General features: G+C 41.2%; 2 protein-coding genes across 3 annotated transcripts; both read left to right on the top strand.

The window, feature by feature from the left end:
• The first annotated feature begins 828 nt into the window (after positions 1-828).
• On the top strand, positions 829-9,932 carry LOC111223517 (secretory carrier-associated membrane protein 3-like). The gene is made up of 9 exons (XM_022747701.1): positions 829-1,283; positions 1,579-1,659; positions 3,779-3,892; positions 4,484-4,604; positions 4,998-5,126; positions 6,433-6,592; positions 7,314-7,415; positions 7,960-8,077; positions 8,994-9,932. The coding sequence occupies exons 1-9, from the start codon at positions 1,230-1,232 to the stop codon at positions 9,129-9,131; spliced, it is 1,017 nt and encodes a 338-aa protein (XP_022603422.1). The 5' UTR covers positions 829-1,229; the 3' UTR covers positions 9,132-9,932.
• A 708-nt stretch (positions 9,933-10,640) lies between these two features.
• On the top strand, positions 10,641-16,726 carry LOC111223421 (E3 ubiquitin-protein ligase RNF115-like). Of its 2 annotated transcripts, XM_022747558.1 has the most exons (9): positions 10,641-10,829; positions 12,219-12,277; positions 12,517-12,574; positions 12,664-12,875; positions 14,431-14,499; positions 14,638-14,716; positions 14,971-15,064; positions 16,133-16,248; positions 16,488-16,726. In XM_022747558.1, exons 1-9 carry the CDS (start codon positions 10,752-10,754, stop codon positions 16,608-16,610), a joined length of 888 nt encoding a protein of 295 aa, XP_022603279.1. In that variant the 5' UTR covers positions 10,641-10,751; the 3' UTR covers positions 16,611-16,726. The 2 variants fall into 2 exon arrangements, with proteins under 2 accessions (XP_022603279.1, XP_022603280.1); XM_022747559.1 differs by lacking the exon at positions 14,431-14,499.
• The last annotated feature ends 5,689 nt before the right edge of the window (positions 16,727-22,415 follow it).

The raw sequence follows: 22,415 nt of genomic DNA, 5'->3' as shown, positions 1-22,415 counted from the left end.
CACAGGGAACCTTTAACCAGCAGTTACATAAACACAGAGCCAGAGATAGACTGAGATCAAACATGTGCTGTCTTTAACCTACAGAAAAACCATGACGATGCTGCTCATTTTACTTCTCTTAATAGACTTTGCAGTTAAAATCCCAAATTGGGATTAAAGGACAGAATATTTTAGTTAATGAAATTACTGGGTAAGATATATACACAACTTAAAATCAAGTGTTCATTGTACGTTTAAAGCATTCAAATCATTTTCCAAAGAGCCATTACCTGTGACAATCTGCACAATTTTTAGCACTAAATGAATCAAATTCAAGATACATATTGGAAATAATAATTTTTAATTCAGCAAATGATTGGGTTAGAGGCTTTCTAAACAAATTCTAATTAAGGCCATTTAAGAAATTGAATTGCAGGCTCTGCTGCAAGGACTATATCTAATTTTACCTCAAAGCTTCAAAGATAACCTCCCTGATCTTACATCTCATTTGTGTCCGGTGCAGGTTTAAAAGGAAAAACTGTAAGGAATAATGCTGTTGACTTGGATTAACCACAATGGTGTAGGCCTACTCAATGAAAAGAGGAACTCATTCGTTAATTTGTGTATTCATCAGTGACTTCACTGGGAAAATGACATTTGTGGGGCTAATTATTTGCACGTAAATAAAATAAAATAAAATAAAATAAAATAAAATAAAATAGGATAAAATAAAATAAAATAAAATAAAATAAAATAGGATAAAATAAAATAAAATAAAATAAAACAAACAAGTGGCCACGCCCCCGTTTGTTCCACGTGTTTCTCTGCCGCAGCAGCAGTCACATGACCTCGGCTGGTGGTTACTTCCTGAGCCTCCGTTGTTTTCCTGCAGGAGAAAAATTACCGATCTGTTTTGATCTCCTGCGACATAACATAGCTGCAAACCAGACCCTGAGATTCAGGACTGATACGGAAGAACCTCCAGGGGATACAACCATTAACCCGTCTGTAACGTTACGTCGTGTTCACCTGTTATTTCAGCTGTTACTTCAGAGACATGGTGACCGGAGGAGAGGCGAGAAGCTAGTTCAGTGGATAAACCGAAACGCCGCCCGTCCTTTCGTTTTGGAAAATAGGAAAACGCAGCATTTTATCTGATAGAAGACGGCTGCTTATTTCTTCCCTAACTTTAGCAGGAAGTGGTGGCTACTTGACATTAGCTCTGATTTCCCAAAAAAACAGTCATCAACATGTCAAAATACACAAGCTTTCCAGAGCCAGTGGACGACCACAATCCTTTTCAGGTGGGTGTTATGAAATAAAATCTAAAATTAGCATCTGCCTCTCACGGTGTGTTTGATGGATGGAAGTCATTGATGTTGGCTCTGTGTAATAGCAGCCGTGTTGTTGCTCATGTGATATGTGTGGCTGTTTCTGGGCCTGTCTGCCCTCACTAATCTCTGCCCACTTGTAGCTCTTATTAACAATGAACACATTAATAAAAGCCGGTCACTTTTGTCAAATGAGGATTAATGTTCCAGCAAATCAAAATTACTCATTTATATACTTAAAATAACCCTTTTCGTTTTTCTTTTACAGGACCCTGCAGTGACTCAACACAGCAGCAACACAGGATATGCCACACTGGACCTTTACAACCCATTTGACAACACAACTGGGGTGAGCAATATTTCTCTCCCATATGTGAGATGAAAGAGGGGTGATTAAAATAACTAGGTATGCAACTTATGATTATTTTCCTTATCAATTCATCTGTCAACTACTCATTGCAGCGCTAAAGTACCTGTCTCCAGGTTTGCTGTGGGGTCATTTGACCTAACACAATTTCATTTAGAAATGTGCAGTATGTAAGCACAAGGCTGCAAAGTGAAGCCAGATAATCAGACTAAGTTGCCTTTTAGTTTAATGTTCACTCCGAGAGTTTCTTTTAATCTTTTATCATCTTGCTTCCAGAGTTGGCTGCAGACAAAGGGAGGATATCTCCTGTAAAAACTAATAAATGAATAAAACAATTTGTGGATAGTTATAAAGAACAACACACACTGTAAGAGTGTCTATGTGATTATGTTGATAAGAAGTTGATTATGTTGTATAAAGTGAGATTATTGTTTAAGGGATAGAAATAAACTGGAAATTTGACACAGTTCCAAAAAAATCCTTCCAACTAGTTGACACACAGTAAAGATGGAGCTCTCAGTGCCGCTACAGTTCTCGGGCCCGGGCATGAATGGACCAGAGCCTCTGTTTGAAGTCACTGTTAAATTCTTTTTGTTGGAAACTCAATCAAACAACTACAAAGAGTAGCAAAATGACTATAAAGTGATATAAGATGACCTCAAGGTGATGCCACCAGAGTGGCCACCAAGATACACAAAACTACATCACAAACTACAAAGAGAAATAAAATGACTCAAAGAGACACAACGTAAATACAAAGACACCGATTTACTACAAAGAGACACAAAACTATTGCAAAGACAAAAATAGTGACTACAAAGATACACAGATCGACTACAGAGAGACACCAGACCACTTCAGAGACAGAAAATGACCACAAAAGGACCACCACAAAACAAGACAACTACAAAAACATACAAAGCAACTAAAACAACACACAAAATGACCACAAAGAGACATAAAGGCTAAAACAGCATGTCATTTGTGTCTCTTATGTGGGAGCGGTGGGGGGTCTTTAACACATCTGTGCCCAGGATCCCATTGTCTCATAATCCGTCCATGGCTGCGAGGCTGCACCTGCTTTGCCCGCATGTTTATCCAACCTTGAGTATGACGACTGGATTGAACTGTATATACTTCATTATACATGTTAAACAAAACTAAGACCAGTTGCCACGAAAGCAGAAAGAAGAGACAATAAAGCTGAAACACTGGTGTGTGTGTGTTACACACCTCAGTTGCATGATTTAGAATTTAGTGATTTTTGTTGCTAGGAAACAGCTTGTGTCTAAGTTATGGGCTGTGTCAGTGGAGTTTTGTTGCTAAGAGACAGCTTGGGTCTACGTGTACTTCCTGTCAGCTGTTGGTATTAGCAAATATGCTGCAGCAACAGGGACTAAACTTGGGCTTGTTCAGCATGTTTGAAACTGAACTAGTCATCGACTTTATGAAACTGAGTAAGTGCACAACCCTCGTGCCCACTCCCACAGTTATCCACGGTTAACTGCCTTGTGTGAAACACAGACTCACTCCCGTCTTGGTCTGGTACTGGTTCTGGACAATCGCAATCATTAGTCACAGATTTATATTGTGAGTAGGGAATTGGGTTGTGCTTTATTATGGTGGTCTATGATATGGGACAAAATACAGAAGTCATTTACTTATGCTAGAATAAAATCTTTGCTGCCTGAGGAAGGACATTAACAAAAATATCTATACATGTTATTAAATGAGACTCCAAAAGGTCTGTCCCTTAAATATTCAGGTGTGCCGATCAAAAAGTGAAATTGTTGTTCAATTTGAAAGGTAATTAAATAATAAATGAATTCCTTGTTCATTAGTTGCAGTTCTAGTTTATTTTTTGACTTTTGAAAATGTATGTGCGGTATTCTTGATCTGGATGTTCGTGAGTATGACACACAAGAATAAATGTACATATTGTCAATACATTTGAAAAAGGATATATGCATCCATTTTTCTAGCCCCTGCTGTCATGACACAATGCCCGGCTCCTGGATGAAGGCTGGGTTTTGTTTACAGGTTGTGATCCATGAGGCCAAAATGAATTTTGATGTCTGTCTTATTACTACATATTTTCTAGCCCCCACCGCCATATGAAGCCACCTCTCCCTCTGCTCCATCTGTGCCTGCGCAGACCCCACCCAGCAGGACAACACCCACAGAGCCTCGCAACTATGGCTCCTATAACTCCCAGGTAACCTGTACATGCTGCATTGTAAAGACGCCTGTAGTCACTGTTGTCACTCATTAGACGAAGGCTCACCTTCACGTCAGCACATTCACTGGCGTTTGGACGCACAAAAATGGGATTGTACTTGTACTGTTAAATGTGCACAGGGTACAGAGTCTGTCCTTCAGTGTCATGGAAAGCGTTTCTGTGGATATTATAATGAGTCAACCCACTCAGTTTCTCTGTGTGTAGCTGAGTGCTGAATCCTCAAACACAAATATCCCAGATCATCAGCAGGACAGCGCTCCAATGAACGATTTATTAATACAAGTGTTTTTATGGATCCCACTGCTATGGGTAGATCTCTGAATAACTCAAACTAAAAACTGTGTCTAAACTTATCCATTGTACCTACATTCAGTCCCGCAACTACACTTCATAGAAAACAATTGATGTTCACACACTTGGCAGATTCTCCTCTGGGGATCTTTCCCCATCAGATACCAGGTCTTTTACATCCTTAATCCTTTTCATTATTTATGACACAAACGCAACCTATCTCTTTGAAACTTGACATGACTGGTGCATCATTTCCCTCGTGTCTTACTGTATTAGACTGCAGTGAATGCAACCACAGCAGAGCTCCTGAGGAAGCAGGAGGAGCTGGAGAAGAAAGCCCGGGAGCTGGAGAGAAGAGAGAGGGAGCTGGAGTCACACAGCCTGGGACCTGGAGCCTGTAAGAGAGAGATGGGATTGGGCGGAGGGGGGCGTTTAGAGACATATACACATTTAATAAATGGGTTATAACACATTCTTAATGTTGTTGAATTTTAGGTGATTATTAATGTATAGTATTTGTTAACAACGATAACATGTTCTATTAAGACACATTTTCTATTTTTACAGCTGTGTTTATTCAGCAGCCTCCACTTACATCCACACGATGAGTTATAGCTGGTGACAAATACCCTAATAAACACTTATATCTCCTTACAACTTGATTGTAGTATTAAAAATGCTTTATTAAATGTTTATTTTCTGCTTATAAATGCTAAGTGGGGGGGACTTGAGTAATCAATATCAGTGATTTTTTTTTTTCCTTTTTTCCCCACACTGTTCTCTTGTTCAGCACGTCAGAATAACTGGCCCCCGCTGCCCTCATTCTGCCCTGTGGGCCCCTGCTTCTACCAGGACATTAATGTGGAGATCAGCCAGCGTTTCCAGCGCACAGTCACCATCATGTACTACTTCTGGATGTGTGAGTTCCTGTTATTCTTACTCTGCTGCACTATTGTCTAAATTCTCCGCATAACATTAGTGTCATTATGTAACACCACAAATGGCGTATCGTAGCTCTCTAGGGGTTTGTACGGAGTGGTGTGGGGATCCAGTGGTATATGGGACTGGAGTGAAACTACACTGACTCTAGAGTCTCCACCTGTTAACATGTAAGATTTATCAGTGGAAGCCAGTAAGAGCTAAGAGAATATCATGAGAAATTGAACCCAGAGCTGACTCGTACCTCTGTGCCATCCACTGGCCTGTCTGGAGTACGAGCCTGAATGTTTGCACAAAGACTCTGACACTTAACTGCTAGATTGAGGACGGTGGCAGGAACCAGCCAAAAATCAGTGTCTAGGAAAGTTTGAAGAAGATTCAGCCATCTTCACCCGGGGCGTCTGCACAAGAGCCAAATCAAATTGTTTTCAAATAAATAAATTGTTATTATTGACCCACACCAAGCTTCTGATAGTAATTCTTGTCCAGACACCGTCAGTGCGAACACTGGAAAAAAGTTAAAGGGGGACTAAAAGGAATCTGTTTTCGGGTTCACATGCCTGCTCACAAGAGTAAGTTAAGTTTGGGTTCTACCATGATCTAAAATGAACCTTGATAGCGGTTTTGAAAATGACAGAACAAGCAAGAAATCTGTCTTGAAGGGAAGTAACAGAGAGGTCAGTCACCCTCTATGCACCCAAAGTAAATTTCACTATGATCAGAGTAATATGATTTCAGATTTGAACATCAAACAGTATAAAATAAAAATCTCTCTGTATAGAATATAGTTTTTTTAAAATGGTTTTAAACTGCTTTCCATTTCAATTAAATACCATATGGATTCTATTAACGAAATCAAAACGAGAACAAGAGACCGCCACAAGATTAACACCTGGGGCTAACAGGTTATAGAAATGGGTGTTAAGAAATGCTTCAGACAATGGTGATGATTCTTGTAGCTTTTGCTCCTCAGCCATGCCCTAAAGACCAGCTCGAGTCTTATGGCTGGAACTAGGGACGACCAAAGAAAGAGCCAATTCTACACCCAGCAGTAGGCAAAGAGAAGTAGCAACAAATAGCGTCATATTGCATCAGCCAAATTCCTGACAAACTGTCTTCTTATGAGGGAGGGGGGATTTTTTTTGTTCCATTCCACAGTTGTGTATTAAAGCAACAAAGACAGATATCCCTCAACTCAGACTGCAGGGCTTTTCATTCTTGCCTAACCACTTCCCTTTGTCCTTTGTACATTGTGTCTTCTTTTATCCGTCTTCATCAATGTCCAGTCTGCACTTGCACGCTGCTCTTCAACCTGATCTCCTCCCTGGCCATGTTCTGCGTGGACCCCTCTAATGGTGTTGGCCTGGGCCTAGCCATCTTGTGGGGGCTCCTCTTCACCCCCTGCTCCTTCGTCTGCTGGTACCGGCCTGTGTACAAAGCATTCAGGTGTGTACCAAAAGTCTGTGGGCCAGAAAACTCCAACTTTACCCTTTACTTTCCATTTAAAGTTTTTTGGTTTTGGCTACAACCGAGGACGAGCCAAATAAAAATGTTACATTCTTAGAGGTTCATCTGAGACCTGCTGTAGCACGGCCCTTAGAAAAGTTAAATATGTGTAACTCACTTGATAAATGGCCCACAGCAGCCATTATCTCTACCCCACATTTTAATAGGAACTGAGTCAAAGAGAAAAACCAAAGGAAGTTGAACTAAGAACACCAGATAAGGAGCGAGCAAAGGGAAGCAAACAATCAGAAAGCAAACACAGTTGCTTCATCTCAAACAAGAGAAATTATTTCATCCCAACACACTTAACTCTGTTGTGTTTAGATTTCATTTATCATTCCCCAGTCTCGCATGCTGGGTTTTAGTTTTAGAGGACTGTGTGGACATCTGCTCCAATTTCCTGTTAGTACTTTAGTAGTTGGTAGGAAATGACAGCTTACACATGTATAATTTTTTTTAGTAGTACCTTCCAGCACAGCCCTGCTCAACTTAAACAACTCAAGCAACTCAACCAGACCAAGTGAAAACAAAAACCTGTGCTGGTGTACAGGGCCTTTAAAGGCATCCTATGTATTTGCTTTAGTAAAGCGTACTGTAAATGAATGTGAGGGAGCTGTTGCTTCATTTTGCTTAGTAAAAATATTTTTCTTGTCCTCTCTAGGAGTGACAGCTCCTTCAACTTCTTCGTCTTCTTCTTCGTTTTCTTTGCCCAAGTGGTCGTCTACGTCATCATGACTATTGGCATCCCTGGATGGGGTTTCAGGTATGACTAATAAGTAAACCATCTCTGTGTTAGACTGATGCACAACTCATGTAGAAACAATGTGCATCTGGTTGTCTCTCGTTGTCTGGGGAAGAAAAAACAAATGTTATTAATTACACCTCTGCTTTTCCCACTGTCACATGTCATTTTGTCATGAAGAAAGCTGTTTGAAATCAGGATACGATCAGATTTTCCAGGCTACACGGCGAGGGTGCAAAGTGTAAATGCCATCAGTACAACTCACTTTCTTCAGAAAGTAAAGTTCAGTGTAGCAGTGGAACTTTTTCTTTCATCAGCCAGCTAACATTGTTAACTCTGCTTGACTAAGTACACGCTGTCCTTATTTGAGTTGACAATGCTGACAGAACAAAGATAATGAGAGCATAATTAATATCAGGTGTAAAATGTCATTTATGATAACGTATTCACACACAGATTGCCTTTTAATTCCAGGTGCAAATGAGGATGTGAATTGACTTCCCTCACCGTCCTTCTCTCTGTTTCTGTCATTTTATTTCTCTGTCTCGCCGTCTCTTTCCCTCAGCGGGTGGATCGTGAGCCTGGCTGCTCTGAAGACGAGCGTCCCCGTCGGCGCAATCATGATGATGAATGCCATCCTCTTTACTGCCCAAACCGCCATGGGGGTTGTCATGCTGAAGAAGGTGAATAAATTTGTTCGCATGCAGGAAAAATTCGCAGGTAGTGACTCAAATTAAGGTTGAATTTTTGACAAGGTGTCAGTCACACTATCCCTGCACGGACTAATTAACAGGATATTCGGAGTAGTACCTTTTTAAAAACAGAAAATTCCGTGGAGCATAGGCACAAGTAAATGGGACAAAGCGTGAGCCTTGTGCAGTGTCTTTGCGAGTATTTGCATCCACGTTAGTATCATGGTTTTGAGTCTTATCCTGGTTTTGGCCATAGTTGGGATAAGACACTTAAATGGAACACGAGAAACCTGGTTAGTTATCTCCCTCTGAACGTGAGCATAGCAGTACTGTCACATTTTTTATTTTACCGACTTAACCAGATTTCTGAAACCAGAATACGATGTAAAACAAAATCAAGATATTACTGATCATTACAGGGATATTAGTGCTCACTCACAAAGTCCCTGTGGAGTTCTTGAAAGTCAATGGAAAGCTGGAAATTGGATGTAATAAATGTTGAAATTACACAAAGAGTCAGAAAAACAATATAATGTATAACAATATGATAATGTAAAGTACAAAGTGTAGGACTAGTAGTTGTAAGTCATTAATACTTAAATGCTTTCAATATGTAAATGTGAGACAGTAGGAAAAAGTGTGATATGATCTAGTAGGTCTCATTTTCTCAAGTAAGAAGAAAGACAAACTGTATTTGCACTTTCTACCTGCTCTGCGCAAATACTCGCACCTGCCTTGCCCAGGTGGTCCAGCTGCCATGAAGCACTCAGTAGATAACAAGCAGTCTGAAGAATAGCCTCGATATCAGGTTCTGCGTATCATTTTCACCCTCACAATGAGCATGATATGATGATGAATTGCTGCATGTATCGGGTGTCAGCGCGCTCTCTGCTCCTCCCCACTCCAGGTCCACAGTCTGTACAGGCAGACCGATGCCAGCTTCCAAAAGGCTCAGGCTGAGTTTGCCACCGGAGTCATGTCCAATCAGGCCGTACGCCAGGCCGCTGCCAACGCCGCCCAGGGGGCCTTCACCGCACCTCGATAGAGAGGGACAAGAGGGGCTGGGAGGGTAAGAAGTGCAGGAGGAGGGCCTTTTCAGCTTGATGGAGGAATGGTTTGGTATTTATTTCCCCACAGGTGATTAGAATTTGATGAAGGGGGTGGGTGAGTCTTTATAATTACCCCGGGGCACCTGAACTTTAGGGCACGTGCATGAGACAGAGGTGGGGTTGTCTAATTTCAAAATGTGTACAGGACAAGTTAGCTATATTGCCAAACCAGGAGTCAACATATCATACGTGTTGATTCAAGAAGCAGAAAAATGGCATGAGATGTGAGATGAAAGATGTGAAAACAATAAGATGCTGCAGCTGTATTAAATTTACCGCAGTCGTACCTAGTGTCGGTGAATGCAGGGAAGCGCTTTTTATATGAGGAGACAAAGCTGTGTGCCAAGTGGGATAGTACAAGCGTGGATATTTCCCATTTTAAATGACTTGGATGTACATTGTGTTTAGGAGGAGCCATGTTTGCAACAAATGTAAGAGTTGGAGCTGAAACGTTGCCATTCTAACATTTGATCCATAACTGAGCGGATCAACTTTAGCCAACGCTACTTTTTGTTGCTTAAGTGTAAAACTAACAAGTTGTTTTGTTATTATTCCAAATGAGAATGCCTATTTATCATATTGCCAAAATGTTTCATACAGTAAACTTTATGAACATGTGTCGTTTTAGTTAAAATATACCTGTCACTGTTCTGTTGGTGCTGCTTGTGGTTCTTATGATTATTACAGATCACTGTCTTGGTTTGAAAAAAAATAAATTGTCATGCTTACACAGTCAAGTACAGTTATCTTTGTCTTATGTTACTGATCAACATTAAGATACATGCTGTAGACAAAAACAACCTCACCACAAGGTCCACTAATTAGCAGCTCCCATCACACCATCTTCATCAGCAGATGGAGTCGCCGAGTTGTCATGGAAACGGTTTGCAAGGTCACGAATTATGTGAACTTATGTGTATTTTGATAGTGCATTTATGTTCTAATAGGCTCAAACCTTTCAATTTAAGGAAATTCAACACATTATTTGCACACACAGTTTGTTTACACTGTTATTACGTGACATTATATACAACCGTTAACTGGAATTGCGTTGCTAGGAAACAGCTTGGGTCGAGTTTCTGCGTTGTAAAAGCGAAGCTAAGTTTACTGATCCAATCCAGGCATAGGGTTCAATAAATTGAATAGAGGATCCCCTTAGACTTTTTTTAATACTCTGGCGACACCCAACATACTTCAAGGAAACTGCAGCCCTGATGTCATCCTGACAACTTGTTGCTTCTTTTTGCCACTTGATATTTGCAGCACTGACCTAGTAAGTCTGATCATGAAGCAACGGGTAAATATTTTTGTTTAAAAAATAGTCTATCACGCAACCAATCTAAAAGTATTGCCGTTTTAATTGCCTTTTAATTATAAACGTAACTGTAATGAATGTGTTGTCTGCTTCTTAAATGATATTAATGTGCCATCTGCTGCCGGTTTTCTGACACGTCCTGGGCACCAAACCCTCCTGGGCTGCTCTGATCCCTCGGACAACCGTCTGAGACTTTTATGGGCTGACACACCGACGTCAGGCGCTGCGCTGCACCGTGAAGATGGCGGAGGCTGCGGAGGAACCACAACACCGGTTTTTCTGTCACTGCTGTAAAAGTGAAACAAACCCTAAACTCCCGGTGAGTCACTTTTGGAGAGTGTTTTTATTCCACACGTGCTGGCCTGGGAATCATCACCGCGCCTATCGAGGGAGGGATTACGATGATTAGGAACTCTTTCTCTTTTAAACGTGCAAAGATAGATATTTTACTATTTGCTCTAAATTGACTATTTACTAGGATCACTGAAGCACACATATGTCAACCTGGTGGTGTTTTCTTTTTATGTGCGCACAGCATGCACCAAGATCTTACATTAGAGAGAGAGAGAGAGGGAGAAAAATCTGGCGATTCACGTTGCCATATTTAGAAGCACCACTGTTGGCGACTTTGTGTCCAGTTGTCTACTGTCAGCCGCGTGTGAGAGACGTAAGAGGGGCTGGTTGGGTGTCAACACATGCACCAGCAGCTCGTAACAGTGCTTCAGACACCGTCACATGCCCCCAGAGCCGCAAATAGTTGCATTTATCGACTTGGAGCCCGGTTTGTTTTGTCCGCTCTCTTTGTCACAGTAAAGCTCAATTTCAGGACGTGACTGTTTGACCTTTATTTATTTTGCTGGAGGTGCGGGAGGGAGCGCTCCGTGGAAGCCTCAGCTGGAGCGCACTTGTTGCGCAGTTACCACTGATATTGTTATGATAGACCGTATAGCACACATGTCAAGAGAGAGACAGAGGATTAATGTGCACCACGTAGATGAAAATATGTGGAGATCATTGCTCTCACACTTTTGTCTATTTATTTTTTTTGGATAATATGTTTGGCATTTGCCTTTACTTTGTTAGTTGACAGGAAACATCAGTGATGGACAGTACTCCACTATATTTATCTGAAAGCTTAAGTTAATTTGCAGATTCCTCAGGAGATCCTTTGCCCCACTGCAATAAGGGTATATAACACCATCTATCTATCTATCTATCTATGAGCCTCAGGGCTATGTACCTTAGTTCCAATAAGGTAAATAGAAATGCCACAGCCAAATGCAATGATAGTTAAGGCAATAGTGTGCTTCCTGTTTTTTTTTGCCAATCCCTATGTCAACGTGACAGTTACCAAGTAGTTAAAATGCAAACCATATAACTGCCATTTGTTTGGTTTGATTCTTGCTGGGTACCTTCTTTGCATGCCCCCCCCCCCCCCCCCCCCCCCCCCCCCCCCCCCCCCGCACCCCCCCCCCCCCCCCCCCAACTGGAACACCGGCTGTTAGCCAGGCCGTATCACCCACTGCTCTTGTGGCTCAATGAGTGCAGAGCTCTACAGCCAGGTCCCAAATTCTTGTCCAAAGCCTTGCTACAAGAATGGAGGTGGTTACAGCAGCAGATTAACAGCCATAGTTTTAGAATGAGATGAGAAGCTTGAGTGTCCACATACCTTTGGCAATGTAGTGTGTATATATTTTTTGTCTTAAAGGATTTCGTCTGCCCCAGATGTGACTCTGGCTTCATTGAGGAGGTGGCAGAAGACTCCAGGTACAGCTCAGTTTGGCCGTTTATATTGACTGTTCTTTTTACTGTAAATTGAGAAACTTACCTCTCTGGATTAGACAAATGTTTTTAAGCCTGTACTTGAGGCTTAAAATGCATGATGATGATCACTGAGAAGGCAAGTCTGAAAAGTAAAAATTTTGAAAATACAAGCTTTATATTTGACAGGTATCAATGTCAGGCCAGTAAAAGAAGTGTGAACTGATTTTTACTTTGCTCTCCAGTCTATTGCAGAACAGCACATCAGCGGCGAGTGAGGACTCAAACTCGTTGTTCTCAGAAGTATGTCCTTACGAATGGCATTTTAATAACAACACTCCTCTTTCTCTAAGGATTTGTTTGACACATTGCTTCTCTGGTCTCTCTCCAAGTTATGGCAGCTGCTGTTTATGGAACGCTCTGCTCTGCTGTCGCATCCACCCTCCTCAGAGTCCCACTCAGACGACAGCGAGCAGGTATCTGCAGGTCAGAGCCAGTCTCCTCCGGTGTCATCGGGTTCTGTTGAGGCCGGGGAACCAGAATCATCTTCCCCGCCTGAACAAGAGCGGTCATCTAGGCCTGAACAAAGGCCTGCTGTGGAAGGGTGTGTGGACATGGTACACAGAAACATCAACAATGTGTGCTGAACGCATATAAATCCTTCAGTATGCCAGTCTTTTAGATATTTCTCTTTAATCACCTATACATATACATACATTAACATCTGTATTTCTGCACAGAAATCCATTTATAATTTTGCTGTGAACAGAAACAACTAAATCATTTTCATAGTACCTATAGGCTTATACATTTCTACAAGGTTGAAACCCCTTTTTAAGATGTATACACATCATTACATGGGAGTGATTTGCTTCAACAGGTGATTAACGCTTGAGATTACAGACTGCAAATTAATGTATTTATAAAATACATGCTGGATATCAATCAAAAATCTTACTGGTACCTACCTACACTGGGAAAAATATGCAAGTAAAAGGGAAGAGGACAAGAGGATAAGGAATAACTTAGATTCTCTTTAAGTACCTAAGTTTTATTTATGAGTTGTAGTAATATTATTACTGGATGATAAGATGAAAATGAAATAAATGATAAAAAATTAAAATGAAGGAGATTTACATAAGCTGAAAATACTTTGGGTGACATTGTTAAAATGTTTAAAATAGGGAGTTTATTATTAATATAATGTATATTGTTGTTGTTGTTGTTGGACGGGGAACAAAACACCAGAATAAGAAAGAAGGATGGATCTTTATAGCTAAAACTATAAAATAGTGACATTAATGTTTTTAAAATGATGATAAAATACCGAGGAGCAATCATGTAGTTTTGAGGTCCAGTGTTTAGTCCATCTGATCACCAGAGCGGATGTGTCATATCATCAGATCATAAATGATTAAGGGGCCAAAAACTTTCTCTCATGATTAAACTTTATTGAGTTTATTTGACAACATTCAGTATAAAGACTAGTGCGGCATGCTATTCAGGACTCACAAATGACATTACTCTTGCATGTCTTATAAAAAGTGATTCCAGCTGAAGCAATGGGTGTAACCTTTTAGCAACAGTACACTATCACATAACAACACAACACAGTACTGAAAATATAAGAGAAAGCTTATTACTGTTATTACTGTGTAGTCCGGGGTACAGGGGCTTCAGCTGTACTACAAATGCAAAGATGTCCAATGAATTTTTAGGGGGGTTCAGTGTACTGTATGTAAAGAAAAAAGCTAATATTTTTTACTTGAAGAGATTTTCACCCTGTTATTTGAGTAATTTCATTACCTAATAATTATATGGTTTTGCAGTGGTTGCATTATATTCATGAAACCAAGACCTCTGTAATCATTTGACATAAACCCTAAAGGTGCAGTCATAAAAACCTTCTTCAGTTGCTACATACATGCTGACTAACACTAACACTAACACTAACACTAACACTAACACTAACTAATATGCCGTGTGTCTGTTGTCGTTTTGACTAAAGAGATCAGTTGCATGCATCAGTTGATTTACCAGCTCCAAATAAACTCATAGAGTCAAGGCATGAGTTGAAACTGTTAAATACACCATGAAGTATGTGTTATGAAAGCACACTAAGGCAGACATGTCTGCTGTCTGTTTTTGCCCTTTTCAAGGATCGTGCAGCAATTCTTGGCCGGCCTGTTTGCCAACAGTGGAAACCCTGGTGTTGCACCAGCTGCATTGTAAACACTTTTTAATTCACATCATTTACTTTTGTTTTCATGTAACTTTGTGTGACAACCTCCCTCTCTCTCTCTCTCTCTCTCTCTCTCTCTCTCTCTCTCTCTCTCTCTCCCGGTGTCTTTGTGTTTGTCCCTCAGATCCAGCATGCTACAGTTGTACTCAAACCCAGGAGACTATGCATGGGGTCAGGGAGGTCTGGATGCTGTTATCACAGAGGTCAGTGATGTCTGAGTGGTGCTTCTGAAGAACTGTGGCCACATTATAAGCTGTAATGTGGTTTTCTTCCATCTTCTCATACATACCCTGACACCCACATCTTTCTTTATCTACACCCCCCAAATCTGATATAATAAAGTTATCAGCTGTTTAGTTTTCATGCTTTTATCCATTAGAATCTTTTTGTCTGTTGTCTCTCTGTCCTTCTCCACCTATACATCCACACTATTTGTTTTTTTCACCCACTGACCTAGTTGTTGGGACAGTTGGAGAGCACAGGTCCACCCCCTGCAGAAAAGGACATGATCTCATCCCTGCCAACAGTTTGCATCTCTCAGGAACAGACAGGTGGGAATCCCAGCATGCCATACTGTACACTGAATCACATGATCAGTCCAATACAGCTGATATTAGGAGACTGGTTAGAAAAACTTTTATATTGAAACGTTGCTCCTTTACAGTAAGGTATATGTTCTGTCCTTCTCCCATCTTTCCTTTCATTTCATTTCCTTTCCTTCGCTCTTATATCTGCTTCATTCTTCCTGTTTTCCTACATTCTTATATCATTCCTCTCCTCAATCTATCTTTCCTCTCCCACTCTTATCTTTCTTTCCTATCTTTCCTTCCCTCCTCTCATCTTTCCTTTCATTCTTCTATCTTTCCTAGATCTTCTTCCCTCCTTTGATAATTCCTTCCCTGTAGTGATATTTCCCTCCATCCGTTGGCATCTTACTGCTCTCTTCCTCCTTCTATCTTCCCTTCCACTCTCGCATCTTCCCTTTCCTCCCCGCATCTTTCCTGTCTCTCTTTCACTCCTCTTACCTTCCCTTTCATTCACCTATCTTTCCTTCCCACCTATCTTTCTTTTCCTGTCTATAAAAGTATCTCTTTTCCTGTCTATCCCTTCCTCTTCCTATCTTGCATTTCCTCCTCCTGTAATTTCTTTTCCCCATCTTTCCTTCAATCCTCTTATCCTTCCTTCCTCCCTCCCATATTCCCATGAACACTGTAGTTATGAGTATGTCATTCATAGATGTTTTCTGGCCTGGCCTAAGAAATAGCAGCTTACACATTACAAGTGCTGCTAAAAGACAAAGCAAGCTAAGTTGGCCAAGGATCTAAGAAAGCTACCACTCACAGTCTTGTGACCCCATATAGTTTTATTCATACATTAGAATGACTTTTTATTGTAAAAAAAAAAAACAGACAAACATGATTTATCATTTATAAAATCTGAAGTAAACGCATTGCTGCTAAATCTTTATTCACACATGAATAAACTGGGGCAAGATGAAATGACGACATTACAAAAGCATCACTGTGTTACACAGCAGTGGCTTATGGACCTGCCTTGCACATTTGTGGTGTAATGAATCTTACTTTCTGTCTCTGTTTTTTCTTATTTTTCTCTCCCAGACAGCAGACTGGAGTGTCCAGTTTGTAGGGAGGAGTATTCATTAGGGGAATCCGTCAGGAAACTACCCTGCCTCCATTACTTCCACAGTCATTGTATAGTGCCTTGGCTGGAGCTGGTAAGGACGAGAGATGGCTGTGGTCAGTTGGTTGAGGGGGTTTGAAAGTCTGTTGGATTTGTCATCAAGGTTTTTACAGTGTGTCTCACATTCTGACTCAAGGGCTGTGAAGACAACACAGAAACCTTTTTTGTTACTCAGTGATGTACTAATGCTCTCTCAGGTTGCCCCCTACCCTAAATGCAGTTGCGTCGCTGACTTTTTGCCTACAGATGAATACGTTTTCTCTCCTTTCACAGCATGATACCTGCCCAGTGTGCCGCAAAAGCCTTGACGGTGTTGACAACAGCCTCCCGCCCACATCAGAGCCCCCAGAAGACCGCTCCATCAGGACAGAGCAACAAGAGAGGCAGGCGATCTGAAAAACGGGGCAAACAGCTCTACCTCCTTTACTGTTTTCAAGAGACACGCTGCTCACCTCAAACTTTTCCCTCCACACCGACTGCTTTAATAAAATACATGACTAGATCATGGTCAAAAGCTGCAGCTTCAACTCTCGCTTGATTCATGCGTCTCTGAGGACCTTTATATTTTCTCCACCAACACCTTCACCAGTTTTAAGATACACTATACACAAAAGGACGCAGCAATCTGCTGACAAGATGTGGATGCGATGTGCCCTTCTCACTACACTGCTCTCCTAGGTTGTTTTCTGAATGACTGACTTTGATCTCATGAACTAATCACCACTGAGCTGCCAGTGGTAGTCAAACTGATGGGAATTCACAGAGTTATGAAGTAACATTTTGCATTAAGGCTCTTGGTAAGACAGTTTCTTAATTCAGTATTTTGTTGACCTTTTTCCACCCAATCAGATTCAGCATTTAGCTCCTCCATACATAAATCTGTTATTAAAGCCTAACCCTGTGACCCTCACCCTCTGCACCTTCTTTCATCTCCCTAATCATAAACGATTCAGAGGCAGATGCTGTATATTCATAGCCATATTGCAGACTTTTTATTTGTCTACCAACCAATCTGTTTAATAGTCAGTTGGCAGTTATTTTTTCACTGATCTGAGTGCATATTTGAGGCTTTTATGTGTGCCTCTTGCATTTTGTGGTCAGGGCTGTTGTAGCTGTTTAATAGATGACAACAGTTTACCTCCTTAGAATAGAAAGGTTAATTTGGATATGGCAGCATATGTAGAACACGGTAGATAGAATATAGCCTAATCCTATATAGCCTAATCCTAATAAGGGATGGATAGATAGATAGATAGATAGATAGATAGATAGATAGATAGATAGATAGATAGATAGATAGATACTTTATTTATCCCCTAGGGGAAATTCATGTGCCCAATAGCTCATTAGTAATAATAATAATAGTTAATAATAAATAATAAACAATAATAATTTGATTAGTCCACTTCCTTTGGCTGAGGTGTTATATAGCCTGATGGTAGTGGGGCAAAGGATCTCCTGAGAAATCTGCAAAGTAACTTTGGCTCTCAGATAAATATAGTGGAGTACTATCCACCACTGATGTTTCCTGAAGGAAACTGAGGCATCTAGTAGCTGATTCAGACAATATAAACCAGTGCAAACCAAACAAATAAAGTAATAAAAACTAAGGCACTAAGAAAGCAGTAATAACTAATAACATATAAATTACTAAATAATAATAATATGAGTAACTTTGAGGCTGATCATTTTTTTTTATCGTCAATTAGTTTATTGAACTTTTTTCTTTTTTTGTTTGTTTGTAAATAGACAGAAAATAGAGAGAATTGCCAATTAGCATTTTCTAAAGCCCAAATTGACATCCTCTGTCTGAAAAACCCAAAGATATTTTACTAATTGAGGGAATTTTATTTTATTTAAGACTTTGGGGTACAACTTGATCCGTGTCTGACTGCAAGAGCTTTATATTGTACTTGGACAAACTTTGGAATATGTCCTGCACAAAACAAGGACCGAAGATTTTGTCCCCTATCACTTCCACTGAAAGGCCATTAGGAAAAGATCTCTCCAGGACAAGTATGAAAAGGAGGAATGAGTCCAGCCATCAAAAACTGTTGCAATGTTCACATGTGCAACTGACAAGTGTTATTAGACAGATTTAAAAATAAATGAACATATCCTTTAATGTTAATGACTTGCTTGATTTGAGGGGCTAATCGTTTCAGCTCTAACACAACAGAAGAACAACATCCTTATGGAGCAGAATGATTTATTTATAGGCTAAAGGGCTCCCGTTGCCTTCTCCTGCCCGTACTGTTTATATACTGTAACGTTATGTTGACAGTCTCTGTAGCCGGACACCGCCAGTTTGACAGTTGACTGTTGCATACCAGCAAAACACACCCTCAACCAACCCGACACAGCCTTCAACGGCTACCGAAAATAGAGTAATAATGAAACACAGGCATTTTTGTCAACGACTACGGACCGCAGGAACCGCGTACGACCGACATTTGCTCCCCCCTCCTCAGTCTCCTCTCCTCCTCTCTCCTCTCTCCTCTCCTATCCCCTCCGCCCTCCTCGGTCCGTCCTCCTCCCTCCCCTCCCTCTCTGGGACCGAGAATGCCCGTGTTGTACTGACACAGTAGCGATACGGGCTGAGCAGACATGGAGGCCCGACTAACGAGAGAGGCCCGTGCTGACACATCCAGGCCCAGCTAACGGCGTGTCTGAGTGGATTTCGGAGCATCTCTGGAGATATTACGGATACCAGTTGCTGTAAGGAAAAAGGATTATAGCACCGAGGAAGAAGAAATAGAGGGAGATCCATTTCGGGTCTCTGTTGATTCAACGCAGCCGCCATTTTGTTGACAGTTAGTGTTTTTTTTAATAACCTACACGGCGCTGCATCTGTTATTTTATAACACTGGAATATAATTCGCCACATTTTTGTGTCTGTATTTCAGTCGATTTAATTGTGCGTTTGTCTTTGAGTCAGCGTTGGGAGATTTTTCTGGTTTAGCTGACTTGCTAGTGCATCGTTAGCCGTCGTAGCTGAGATGTAGTAACACGAGTGCCTACGAGAATGTGACGGAGATGTAAGATTATGTGCATCACTTGTCAAGGGTTGTGTCATATTCACTCGGTTTACACAAATTGTATGAACGCTGTAGGCGTTTACTACTCATTTGCAGCCTACACACAGTACCTGTTAAAGCTGTGCACGGCGGAATTTGCCTAAATCGTCCTCAAACAGGCTGCTGATAGATGGCTAGTTAGCCGCTGCCAGTGCCATTGATACAAAATGTAGCACGGGCTATTATTGGACGGATGGTAGCTACTAGCTTGTTACAAAATAAACACAAACCTCTCACAATACATGGGTTATATTAAGCGCAAAGAGGCCACGCCATGCCAATTACTTCCCTACCTTATTTGTTATTATTTTGAATATTATGAAAATACATTTTTGCGGTGGGATGATTTTCATGCTGGCACTCAGCTTACACCATCGCAACTTTGTGTTTTGGAGGGTTTTGAACGTGGTCAGGAGCTGTGCATTGATTTCTGATTGAGATTTGTGGCTGCGGTCAATATAATTACCTCGTTATAACCTATTTGCCACATCTGAAAACAGCACAAACATTTGTTATGCAATTGTAGCTTGGATACAAGAGACACAAATACAAATTTCAGTGTTCTTGAGCTCATACTACATGCCATAGATTTTTATCTTGATGATAATGATTGAGCCCAAATGTGACATTTTTCATGTTTTGGTTTTGGCAATGCAGCACTTGGAAGATAAAATATGTGGCCACCACGTTGATACACACGAAGGGAGGACACTGCCAAATAATGTGAACACCGTTTCTGGACAATTACAGAGGTGAGTGAATATAATATGATACATTTTGATACCTATTGTCGGTGCTGATATAACAGTGTAGATTCACCGAATCAGACTACTTACTACTGGTGTTTTGTCCGTCTCCTCAGCAGATTTGAATGGTTTAATGTTGGTGCACGAGTAGATGTTTGCAAAATTGTTTCTCGGCTGCATGCAGTGTCAACCTAATGGCTGTCAAGAGCCTGGATTTCCTCTCAGTAATTATGAGTATGACTGAACAGTAGTGAATTGGCTGAGTTAATATGAGTACTTGCAGTGAAAATTGAGGGCGATACGTTCGCAGGCTTATGAGTTATTCCCTTGAGGGGCAGTGTTGACTGTACAGGAAACCGAAAGCAGATAACGTTATTTGGGTTGCTCAGCCCTCGGCTGGTCAACCACGTTTTTTGCATAACATGTGGGAAAGCGTGATTAAGTTAAATTCTACGCACAAAATATGTGCACTGTATTTTTAGCCGGTTTATAACACCGACTGAAGATGTTTGCATGGAGCTCGTCTGACTGACACCTGTCATTCCGGACCGCTTTATTGAAGCCTATGCTCCAGCTCGTTTATCTTCGAGGTTTAAACATTATAGCCGCCTCTTTCTTTTAAACGCATAGTCTGTTACAATTATGTTTAACTACTTCCGCTGTTAGGCGATACAAACTAATGGTTGTAGTAAAGGAATTTGGCTGCTTTCCCCCGAGCATGGCTCTGTATTAATACCAATGGCGTAAAAGCCCTGGAAATGACACCGAGCTCTGAGGGCAGACGCCAGCCCTCATGTGAATGATGTGGGGGTGGGTGGGTTGGATACTATTGCTATGGCCAAAGGGAAATCAGCAGTTATGAACAACGTGTGCAAAAGTGAGGAGGGAGTGAAAGGAGGGAGGGAGTAAGGGGGGGAAAGAAATGGGAGGGGGCGCGGGAAGTTGTTTACTACGTTCCTGCCTGGCTGCCATTCTTCAGGTTCTTGGCCTGATATTGATTATTGATTATTTGTTTTAATTTATGATGTTTGTTCTTGTTTTTTATGCACTTCTTTTTACTTAACTCCCCGTATTTGTTCTGAAAGTAAAAGCAAACAACAGACAGGCATGACTAATATATGTCTTCAAAACCAGAGGTGTTGTTGTTCTCTTGTTTTGCAGTATGACTGTAGAAGAAGGAATGACTATAGTGTCGTCTTAACTGCTTTGTGAATATAAAAGTACCTTGATGCGAAATGTGAAAATGATATGTTTTGGTGTTAAGGCTTATCAGTCACACATTAGAAATGGCTTCAGCCTTGTATCGGATCATTTACAGGAGAACAAGTGCCAGTAAATGACCTGACTTGGCCTGTTAGAGGTGAGAGGAATGTTTTGACTCTCCGGGAGGCTTTTCTCCACACTTGTGTCAGTAGCCTCTCACAGAGTTTGGTACTACAGTGGCTTTATTTTTGGCATTGCTGCTGTCAGGCAGCGGAAGCAGCTAGTATCACTGCAAGCGCTTAGTATAAAAGAATGAGGGGAGCATTTGTCGCTGTGCGTAAGAAGGATACAGGGAACAGAGTTCAGGGCTGGCGGTGGTTTAAATGTGTTTTTGATTAAAGTAGGAACACAGTGACAATGTTTAGTTTGTGTGCTGGTACTACTGCTTTCCAAGTTTGCGAAACAGGAGGAAGAGGATGGAAAAGCTTAAAGAAAACGGTGAAAGAAACCAGAGATTGATGGAGTGTTAAAGAAAAGAGGGAGGTGTGATTTGAGAGTGGTATGTGTAGTGAGGGGGAGTGCAGTTTTGAGGCGAAATGGAGTGAGTAATTGAAGTAAACACAGAAAGAGGGCGTGGGGGAAGTACAGGCCAGACTCCAAAAAATTTGGCTGCATTTACTGTGTGGTTCAACAAAAAAAAAATCTCTACTACTGTTTTCCACAGTCACAACCCAAAACAAACATGGTCTAAGACTCTGTGTAGGGTCGATTACTTTTTATTTTATTTTGCTGTGATGCTTTACTGATGACGACGTGTATGACTTTCTTGAAGCTCCATTAAGTGGTTCCTTTAGTGCTCTCCACTAATGTAGGGCGCAGAGAAACCGCCGGCACATTGACGCTCTATCACTCACTCTCATTTGCTCCTGGCGAAGGCTGGGAAAGGCGGCTGTATCCTCTGTCTAGTCCCAGAGGGCCCAATGTGCTGAGGTCACAGTTCTGAGTTGCCTCCAAATGACTTCACCCAGAGAAAGCACCTGCTTGGGGGCGAATCCACATTAAATCACTCAGTGGCCACGGGGAGCTGTAGACAACTTCATTGAATTGGGCTGTCCTCTAAGGAGCACAATTAAGAAACATGCTGCTCTGTGCTGCTGCTGCTGCACTAGCGTAGC

The sequence above is a fragment of the Seriola dumerili genome, unplaced genomic scaffold (genome assembly GCF_002260705.1).
Source record: "Seriola dumerili isolate Sdu_G_001 unplaced genomic scaffold, Sdu_1.0 BDQW01000110.1, whole genome shotgun sequence".
NCBI classification, from domain to species: domain Eukaryota; kingdom Metazoa; phylum Chordata; class Actinopteri; order Carangiformes; family Carangidae; genus Seriola; species Seriola dumerili.
Note: the sequence above shows the minus strand (reverse complement) of the source record. Positions and strands in the feature narration are given on the sequence as shown.